Source organism: Athene cunicularia, assembly GCF_003259725.1.
Source record: "Athene cunicularia isolate RWA chromosome 1 unlocalized genomic scaffold, athCun1 chr1_part1, whole genome shotgun sequence".
NCBI lineage: Eukaryota > Metazoa > Chordata > Aves > Strigiformes > Strigidae > Athene > Athene cunicularia.
The window spans coordinates 112,148,213-112,158,877 of record NW_020799091.1 but is presented as its reverse complement, the minus strand read 5'-3'; the positions used below and the strand labels follow the sequence as shown (position 1 = coordinate 112,158,877).

Genomic DNA, 10,665 nt, shown 5'->3' with positions numbered 1-10,665 from the left:
TTTTTTTTGGGTTTTTTTTTTTTTTTTTCAGATGTTCTGTGGTGCTGCAGGGTAAGAAATACCCAGCAGGAGCGATAGCTTGCACCGAGTTCTTACAGACAGTCAAAAATGAAGGCTCCCTACCTTCACAAAATGGCAATATACTGATTTTTCAAAGTAAAAGGGTCATACTCCTCTATATCCTCTCAATCTGAATAATGTTATATAGTAAACTTAGTAAAATCCTCACAAAGAGTCACCACATTAATTTATGCAGGTAGCTGTGTTCACATCTATAAACAAACAAAAGAAGCGAAGAGACCAACTGGAATTCCATATCCAAAATATATCTACTGGTACATGAGACTTCTGAAAATATTCAACGATCATTGTTACTTGGTTGCAGCTACTTCACCTAGGCCAGAAGCGGGCATCCTACTGCACCTTGCTGTAGGGCTGGGCATTGGCAAAGAGAGGTGCCTGCGCAGGACCCCCCTTTGGCTCCCAGCGTTCCTCTCCTTCAGAGCTCATAAAAGTACTCCATGAGAGGAGATGATCACGGTGATGTGCCTACTCTGACACTTGCAGTAGTGCTCAAAGCTGAGGTCCTAGGTGAGAACAGGGGGTGACAGATAACAGGGGTGGGGATCCAGGCGGTGCAGGAAGGAGTGGGGGAAGAGCTCAAGACTAACTGCAGTTAAGAGGCCTGGGTTTGGTTTTGAGCGATGTGGTAGAAAAATGCAGATGAGAGGGCATGCATGTGCTTGGAAAGGCAAACTTGTTTATTAAAAATAATTAGTGAGCTCGTGTTACACAAAACTGAGGCTGCTGTCCATACTCTTTTTGATGTTTGGCGTTGTTTTTTGTTGCATTTTTTCCCCCTTCCATCTATCTCATTGACACTTCCTTCACTGAAAGTTTGCATGGTGAGTCACAGTTCAGATAAGGTAAAGGCTGGAAATAATCTGATCTGTATCATCTTGATGAGCAGAATGAGATGCTTCCCCCCTTAAGCTTTCTATTGATCTCTCTAAAAAAACTGAATGATCTTCACTGACCATAGTAAAAACAGGAAATTAGCAGGGCAATAACCACAACTGGCTTTAAAACAATTTAATGGCTTTACAGAAGGGATTGTGAAATCTGGTTGCCTGGAACAGAGGACCCTGTGTTTGACCTGAGACAGGGTTACTGAAGTGGCAATGTTGGCACAGGTCCTGATTAAATTCTGCCCAGGTTTTGCTTGTCCCAGGCATGTGATGTCTCCCACATTCGTCATGGCTCCTCTTGTCTTTTGGGGGATGTCCTTCAGTTGGTTGCAGTTCCTGCAGAGCCTGCGTACTGCAGCAGAACAAGAGCTAGCACGCTGCTTCTCATGCAGCCATCTTCTGTGGAGTTACCCAGACAATCTTGATAAAAACAAATGGTGTAGCCCTGAGTTGGAAGATTCTTTCCAATCCTCTATCCCAGAGTCCCCTTGAATTCACTGTAAACCTAGACATGAGGATGAAAATGGCGATAAAACGCTTACATGCATTTCCAAATCCCTGTAAAACTCTGCCTGTCCTCCTCAGTCTAGCTGCTTTTTTCATCTTCTGGTTAGGTAATGTAAATCTATTTCACTCCAAAGAAGGTAGCTGTTGTTTAGGCTTAAATACGATTGTGATTGTGTTAGCTGATTGTGTTTGTCACTGCTGGAACTGCTGGCAGGTAAGGTCAGATCAGATTGCTCTTGCGACTCACTGGTGGATGTTTTCTCTGAGAGCTAAAAAATGCTGGCGCAGTTTAGTCTTCTGGAGGCTATTCTGTCTCACTCAAATCCAGTGAAATGTTTTGGTTTATGTTTATGAACCACTTATTGAATTTGCTGTTAAACATATAGGAGTAGTCAATCACATCGTTAAAAATGTATAAAATTGTGATGTAAACTCAATGAGAACAGGTGAGCGTTTTTAAAGTCAAAAGCTTTCACTGCTGTGGAAAATAATTTATATTCCAGTCTAGCTCATGATGCATTAATGCTAAATCTCTGAGGAGAAACTGCAAGAAGTAAGTTGTATCTTGTAAATACAAACTTAGGTGGAGAGTATTTACTGTTGTATTACTATAAGAGTTGTTGCTAGGAGTGCATCTGTGCACATTTGTTTTACTTCACACCATGTGTGCAGCTTTGGGACCCACCCTTTAGCAGCCCTTCCTTTTAAAGAAATTCAGATAATGTGTGCATCAACAGTTTGAAAAACACAATGCTCTAGGAATAGCTCTCCTAGGGCTAGAGGTGTGGTTGGAAAATAAAATTCATAAGCAGAGAAGAAAGAATTTTCCTGGGGTGGAGGGCAGAGAAAAAACAGGGACAGATCATCTTCAGAGCACCATGTCATCAGTATTCTTCCCCAGCGCCCTGAGGAGAGCCCAGTGCCCCTGAAGGAATCATGTTTTAACTCTTTGATTGTCCGCTGTTTAATTTAGCTGGCAAAGGAGTTCTCTGGACCATGTATACTGATATGCAAATAACCTCTGTAGCACTGGGGCCATTCCAGCAGATAAAAGCAAATGTTGTGCCAGTATTTCTATATTACCTTTTTTTTTTTTTTTTTTTAAGCACTTAATTCAGTGAAATGACTTGATACGCCAACACTTAATCTGGGCTTGGAAACTCAGCTTCAGAATTATGGGGCTCTGCTTTCCTATCACTGCATGGAGTTTGTCAGATATCTCAAAATAGGGTCTACATACCCTAGTACTATGTAGCGAGAAAAACTCTCTGAAACTTTTCTACCAATATTTTCATTCATTAAAGATTCATGGCTATAATCTTTCCAAGGTGTATCTTACAGTTGTTTGTTGGAAAGAATGGGAAAAATTATCCTAAAAACTATGGTAGTGCCTATATCTGCTGCTACCCACTTTTCCTGCTGGTCTGGCGCTACAGCACTTTCCCACAAAGTGAAATATTTGGTGTTTATGTTAGAGGAATCAGGCCAGATCTGTCAGCCCAAGAGAGGTGAGGTGGATTCATCTCCACGCTCCAAGGTCCAACTGAATCGAGGATGAGCATGTACTCCCAGTCTAACATGCCAGCTCCCCCTGGGGTTTTGCCATTAGCGATGCACCACCCTGGCTCTCAGGGCACATCACCTTCTTGTGAGCTAGTCCAGCTTGATTGTGACTAACACTGATGCACTCGTACACCCGCTCCCCCTGGCACCACTGACATAAAGGCTTCTGAGCCCTGCTCCGCTCTAGTGGATGGCATTTCTTGGCACTGACTCAGGTCTCCAGCCACTGTCACCCAGGTACACGGGCTCTCCAACCCATGGCTTGACTAGAAGCTGGCCCTCAGACCCCCATACACACACATACACCCAAAATAGAGAGTTCTTTGCTCAGGAGAAGAGTTACAAAGGAATTTAATAAGAAGATAGGAATGGGCTGTGCTGAGCAGGTGCAGGGTGTGGCAGACAGGCATATCACCCAGCAAACTGCTCACACACAACTGTCCCTTTCTAACCCCTTATCCCTCTATTTTCCCACACTTGTTCCTTCCCAAATCACCTAGATCTCTCCCTTTCTTTGCCTTTGATTCCTCCCCTAAGCATCCCATAAGAAGTCTTCTGCAATCTTGAAATGCTCTTCCCTTGCATCCCATAATGTGTCCTATATCTGCAGGCTGTGAGCCCCCTCAGTCCTGAAGTTGCTGTGGTGTTGACTCATCTCGATGGGCTTCATGCTTGCACCCTGGGGCTGAGGCTTTCCTGGGAGGGGCCTGGGCAGGTCTTCCCTGCCTCTGAGTCCTTCCTTCGGGTCCCCATCTGCCATTGTGTGCCTGTGCTCCTCTGGACTTGTGGAGATGGGCCTTTGATGGGCTGAGGGCCTGAGAGGAGCCAGGGCAGGGGTATTATTTGGGCAACACCCATGCCATTGTCTCTCAGCACTCCTTTGTGGCTGGGTAGGCAAGCTTTTATCACATCATCTCGCAGTTTATGTCTTTCTCAGCCTGGTTATCAAGGTTTTAAACCTACAATTTCCCTGAAGAGCGATACGAAGTGGGAGCTTTGCCTTTCCAGTCCAGTAATTCTTATTGTTTCATATGCAATGTATAAACATTTCAGGGATCAGAACCTGCTGGCTTCCCCTTCCCTAGGTAAATGACTTAACTAGTAAGCTCTAGCCATCAGCTTTCTCTTGGTCTCATTACTTTCGACCTAATGAATCTTGTGTTTCTTTTTGAACACTGCCACAACTGCAAAAGGAGTGGAGGGTGCCTTGCTTCTCAGCTGTGTGATGTAACTTTGGACACCTAAGAGTCAGGAGACCTTTTTACAAAAGGTAAGCCTTGTCCCCTTGCCTGTCTTTTCAGGGTTTTGCTGAGTGTCAGACCTATTGCGAATGTTCTGGATCAGGCCTCACATGTGATATCAGCATCTTTCTTGCAGGTTTGAGGGGGAAGTCAAATAAGAGCTGCTATGCTTGTGTCTGTGCTTCAGAAGGAGTAGTTTGTGCTGGGCGTTATGGCATCAGCGGCTTTTGTTTCATGTGCTAAAAGCAGAGCAGAGTGGCGCAGCGGAAGCGTGCTGGGCCCATAACCCAGAGGTCGATGGATCGAAACCATCCTCTGCTAATGTAGCAATGTTTTCTTTTGAAAATTTGTGGGTTAGGATAAAGACAGTTTAACAGGTAAAGCAAAATAAGGATTTCACTCACTGCTTCCCGTTGGCAGGCAGGTGCTCAGCCATTCCCCAGGAGAGCAGGGCTCCATTACATGTAACGGTGACTTGGAAAGAGAAACGCCATCGCTCTGAACATCCCCACATTCATCCTTTTCCCCCCAGCTTTATATGCTGCGTGTGATGTCATATGGTATGGAATATCCCTTTGGTCAGTTGGGGTCAGCTGTCCTGGCTGTGTTCCCTCCCAACTTCTTGTGCACCCCCAGCACAAGTGGGGTGGGGTGAGAGGCAGAAAAGGCTTTGACTCTATAAGCACTGCTCAGCAGCAACTAAAACATCTCTGTATTATCAACACTGTTTCCAGCACAAATCCAAAACACAGCCCTGTGCTAGCTACTATGAAGAAAATTAACTCTACCCCAGCCAAAACCAGCACAACCTGTTACAAGATATGTGGCAACCAGCTGCATGGTACAGCTGCGTCCCCTCTATGCCATAAATTGCAAGTATTTTTATTATCACGAGTCCAGTGAAACCATCATCTTCTTCCAGTATCCTGGACAAATACTGGGACACCCTTAATAGCTGATAAGACTATATTTTCATGCGGAAAATGTGGACCTGGCTGCGACAACCCAGACGTATGTAAGCCTTAGCTTGGGTGCTTCTTAGACATCTGTTAGAACTATCTGGGCATGCAGAGAAGGAAAACTGTGTGTAGTCAACTTTGACAGTACATGTGTGCTTTCAGTCTCAAGTTGCTGCTGAATGGGGGGTTTTTAGATTGCAGTTCTAAATGTTAGGTACCAAAAATTTTCCAAAGTGTTTTGGATCTAGCTCTAAGTAGGATGACCTGGGTAATTACAGACCTGTCAGACTGACAGGGATCCTAGGTGAAAGAATAGAATTACTGATACAGGATTGCTTCAATTATTGTTTCAATAATAAATTAATGTAATTAATGCCAGTCAACATGGGTTTGCAGAAAATAGATTCTGTCACATTGGTTTGTAATTGCATCCAAAAGATATTAAGTGTGGTTATAAAGGTAATTCATTCAGACACGTGAGGCGTGTGACTTGACCACACAACACTAAATCAAGGAAGCGCAATGATACAGAGACCATCCAGGCCCCAGGTAAAACATTAGCTTAGGATGTCTCAAAATTTAATTTTAAATGAAGAATTGTAATTGCACATTTTCAGTAAGATCTTAGGTCATTACTTGGCTGCATGCTATTAAATATTTACCTTTGAAGGAAACACAGTCATCACATACTTGTTGCGGGAGAGCTGAGCACGCACACGACCAATGTGATCAAGCAATGCCCGTTTATTACAAGTAAGAAAGCCCTTTTATAATGTTCTCCCGCACACGTGAGTAACATGCAGTACAAGTCCTCAAGATTTGACAGTTAACTTAGCCCGCGCTTTAAACCTTCTTATGACTGGATAAAAAGAGCCACATCAGCCTTGCCAGGCTTCCTGCCTTGGGGAACTTCCTCTTCCGTCCCAACCCCTTCCAGGGGGTGTTTGTCTCGTCGAGTTTCTCCCCCCTCATTCAGGGTCACGTCCTTACCACATTCTTGCTCAGGCTGAGGCTCTTATCAGTCTTGTTCTCACGAAGGATTGCTCACATGTCCATTCTCTCGCAGAAGGTCCTCTTGAATCCCAACAACTTGTAAATGATAAAAACACTGAGGGAATAGTTAATAATGTAGGTGATAGAGTGGGATATCCACCAAAGAAGAGGTCCCCATGTGATGTTGTGTTAAAAGGACTAACAGTGTGATGATCCCTGGAAGGATAAAGAAATATTAAGCAGGAGTGATGATGCTGTAGTACTTCTGCTTTCATGCTTTTAGCAACTCTGCCTGGGATGCGCTCTGCAGATCTGGTGTTAGCCCAAGAATATAGCAAAATAACAGTCTGTTGAACTTCCAGAGGGAATGTTAAGGATGCTTTGATCATAGTCTGTCATTATGTCTATTCAGAAATGCCTTAAGAAGGCCCTTCCTTCTAGCTTGGCAGTACTAGAAAGTGAAGTTAGATGAAATAAGGGGCAGGGTGAGGTCCCTTCCAACCCAAAGTATACTGTGATTCTTTTTGTAACAGATATGCTGTAGTTCAAAGAGCATGTAGTGTGGCAAAGTAATGTGGCCTATTTTATTAAGAAAGATGGATTAGACAATCACAAAGGTCCAGTTTGTGAACTCCAGCTCCCTGAAGGTATTTGTCCTGCCCACAGTTTCTCTACAACCAAAACTGTAGGGGGGTTTAACAAGTCCTTATCTCCTTGGTTATCTGTAGATAGGAAAGCAGAGTTTCTCTTATTCCTAGTCAGTGTATTTTTGCATATAGGGACACACAAAAGATTGTGAGCTGGGGTGATTCACTTATGATCCTGTACCTATCTAACTTCACAAAACCTTACTGCTGATATGCACTTAGTGTTTTACTTAAATGAAAATCTCAGGTTCCCTCTGAAAGTGTAGCAAAGGTATGCTATGATTTTTGGTGTCTAAAAAAGAATGAGGAGCAGTACAGGAAAGTTATACAGAGGAGTGAATACTATAGAAGGAAGCTGTTCTCTTGGTATTTTTTCTGATGCTGAATTTATATTACAGAACTCAAGGTTCATTGGAAGGAGAAAGTCACATTTCTCCATTAAATATTCCCAACATTTGTTGGTAGAAACATCATGGTTAAGAACAAAAGCAGTTTATATATCCGTATCACTCCTGATGTTAATGGGAAGTAAAAGCTCTGTATTATTGTGCTATCAAATGCAGCCAGGCAGAAAAAAACAACATATACCAAGAGTGCATATATTTCAGCAGTGTCTTGCTGTGAAGCTAGCAATGATTAATAAGAGATTCCAGTGTAACAAAGCAAACAACAAAAAGTTAGTAGTTATTCTGAATAGACTCACTAAACACAGGGATTTGATAATGTTTCACCTAATAGCTTCTGTAGTGTGCTGGTCTCTGTACTAAATCAAGAGAGCAGTGTCTAATGGCTGAATCTAGTATGACATCCCAGAAAGCTGTTGAAATAACTGTTTCTATGGAAATTTCTACAAGGGAAATCCAGGGGGCTGAAGAGATGTGCGAAAGTATTTATGAAGAGAAGTATTTTCATGCGGCATAGTGGGTTTTCAGGGATGTGGCTGAGATGGGTCACTCTGAGTGAGGTGCTGGTGTAAATCATTTCACATGCTGGGAAGTTAAAAAGCTGATTCAGCTTATCAACAGAGGGAATGACCACAAAGGAGTGGTACTGGAAGGTGAAAGGAGGGAGGGAGGAATAAAGTAGTTGGCAAGAAGAGAAAAGAGCCAGCAACTGCTACAGCATGAGTAAAAAGTGAGGTTTTTGTTTCCCAGGTGTTCAACTGACTGTTCACGATCCCATTGCTTAGAGAACTGCCTCAGACAGAGTCACGGTATCACTTATATAGTGATACTATGGGAGTATTGTAGCATGGTATTCTCCCGATTCAGTCTGGGGCTAAATTATGCAAGACAGGCATACTGAGTTTGGTCATCGGTAGCAAGGTTGTCAAGTGACTGTGGGAGATGAAGGTTGAAGTCCACCAGTATGCTGTTTTTCAGGGGACAGAGAATCCCTGCTGGGCTGTGGCTTGAAGCGATTGCATAGGAATTTACCCACCGTTTGAAAGTGAATTTGTGCTAACTGCAGGCTTGTGGTTTTCTGCCTCGGAGAACTGGCTAAAAGGAAAGACAACATCCCAACATTAACTATTAAGCTAGCTCGGATGTTGCAATACTCAGATCAAAGGGCTACAGAGATCTGGAACATCTATTCAGGGCTCGGGCATCCATCATACGTGTATATATACAAAGGACAGCTCACATTAAGTGAAAAAGAACCGTACAGTGAGTTTGATTTCAAAGCAGCTGTAAATCCAAAGTTATGTGCAAAACAATGGTGCTTCCTTGTATTGAAAATCTTTCCTTCCTTTGTTGTGAGTCAAAAGTTTAGCAAGACTGATGTATGCCAAATTTATTTGCAAAAGCTGGAATAGATGAAAAAAAAAAAAAAGCTAGGAGTAGCTAACAATAGTGACGCATAAGGGATTGTACTGCTCCCAGTGTTAAACATATGAGATAATATCAACATCAACATTGTCTCAGGAAACTCTGGATCGGGCTCCTGGCCAATTAAGTTACAGAAAGGCAAGGCACCAGGATTTCTCTTGAAATTTTGAGGGTTATCAGGAAAAATGGTTAAGGGAGAGAGAAAAAAATAGCTTTGTGTTCACCTTTTAGGAGTCTTAATTCAGCTCATACAACCCTTTGTGGATTATATCCTATAGATACACAACAATGGTGAGGCAGGCCCTGAGCTGATGCAGAGTATTATAGCTCCACCTGAGTTTTCTGGAACTACATGTATTTCTGGAGGCTGAAGTTATGGCCCTAATGAGAGTTTCTACTCTGCCTTCCACCTGCAAGTAGGCACAAAGGCAGGGAGGGAGGGAGGGCTCAGATCGCTGTGTGCTGAAGGAGGACAGCACTGTGTGCTGTTGTGTATGTACGTTATTCAGTGTTAACAGGGTCTTAGTTCTGAATAGTGGCTTTCACCTAGTACTGCAAAACAGTTAAATTCATAATGTGCCAGGTCAGAGGAAATCAGGACACTGATTGGGCTGGATGTGTGGGTTTTTTTAAAAGCAGTGTTGAATAAATATAAACTTAGGTATGAAAAGTATTTTTAAATAACATTGAATAGCTCTAAATAAAACACTTAAAACCAGACTGGCTGCCTCGGGATTGCCTCCTTGCTTAATTCCACTTAAACTATATAAACAGAGGGACTGCAACTGTTCAAAAACAAGCAAAATGTTTCAGCACATCTTTTATCATAGCAAACATGCTGTTTTGCTTTTTCACTGCAAAATTATTGATCTATTTTTATTCACCCTTTTGAAAAAAGCTTATTTTGCCTGTAGAGGGGTCCAGCCTGAAAGGCAAAAGCATGAGGAATCTACAGACAATTGGCAAAAACCTGCTAGAATGCAAAGGGCTCATACAGTTTTACCGCAGGAACCCCTGTGCACCCCTGTGCACCCTGCCTTCAGCAGCTGGACACACCTCGCGCTGCTCCCTCCCAGGGCCCAACTTGGCATTAGAAAATCAAAACTGTTTATGTTTTTTGGCAGGTTCCAGATGAGAAGAAGTTGAAGACTACTCCCATCTCTCAAGTGGATCACTGACATCTGCAGAATCCAAACTTTGGCTACAAAGACCAGCAACGCCCCTGAAAGGAAAATGCCCCAAGATGAATGGCACACAAAGGGAAGCCGTGCTGGACGCTGTGAACGGTGAGTGCTGTGTTAGAAGGTGCTTCTCTCTGGTGCAGAACCATGAAAGCAAACATGCTGCTATTTAGCCAGCTTTAGGCCTATGGACAATTCCACAGACTTATTTTATGATTTCACAGAAAGTTTAGAAGTTTTAAGTACGGTGCATGTGTATACATGCGGGTCCACTGTGGGCCGTTTAATTTCAGAGCAACATCCATCTTTTTAAAAGTGATCTTCTTTAGCTGTATTTCTAGTCAGCTGTCCCCTTCCTCCCTGAAAACTTCCGTCCCCTTCCAATATCACGTTGGCATGAAAACTTAACACCCCACAACTCAGCTGTCCATTGCTAACAGCCAGAACACCTCCTCCTCATCTAAAATTACATCCCCGCTTAATCTAAAATGACAGTAATTAGTCGCGGTGCCCATGCTGGAAGTGGAAGCCCCAGGGAAATTCGGAATGGGGACAGCGTACGTTCGTTTCCCCGGGTGTACGCGGGGTTAATTTGGGGGGGATAGGTGTTGGGAGCCGACATTGCCGAGCGCCGGCCAGGGCAGTTGCCGGGCCGGGGCTGCGCCTCGCTCCGGCCTCGGCGCCTCAACTAGTTGCCGAGAAACGTGCCGGGGTGCCCGTCGGCTGCGAAGAGCTCCGGCAACCCCCCAGCGGCACCTGGCAACCGAAACGCGCCTT

General features: G+C 43.6%; 1 protein-coding gene and 1 non-coding gene across 2 annotated transcripts in view; one reads left to right on the top strand and one right to left on the bottom strand.

The window, feature by feature from the left end:
* The window catches only part of MAEL (maelstrom spermatogenic transposon silencer), a 15,654-nt gene extending 14,396 nt beyond the window's left edge, over positions 1–1,258 (bottom strand). The window contains exons 1-2 of the mRNA XM_026846773.1: positions 1,250–1,258; positions 519–587 (exon numbers count right to left, since the gene is read on the bottom strand). Coding sequence (XP_026702574.1) covers positions 519–587; positions 1,250–1,258 — 78 coding nt within the window. The remainder of the gene's footprint in view (positions 1–518; positions 588–1,249) is intronic.
* A 3,270-nt stretch (positions 1,259–4,528) lies between these two features.
* On the top strand, positions 4,529–4,600 carry TRNAM-CAU. The gene has a single exon. It is a non-coding gene; the product is annotated as a tRNA-Met (tRNA).
* The last annotated feature ends 6,065 nt before the right edge of the window (positions 4,601–10,665 follow it).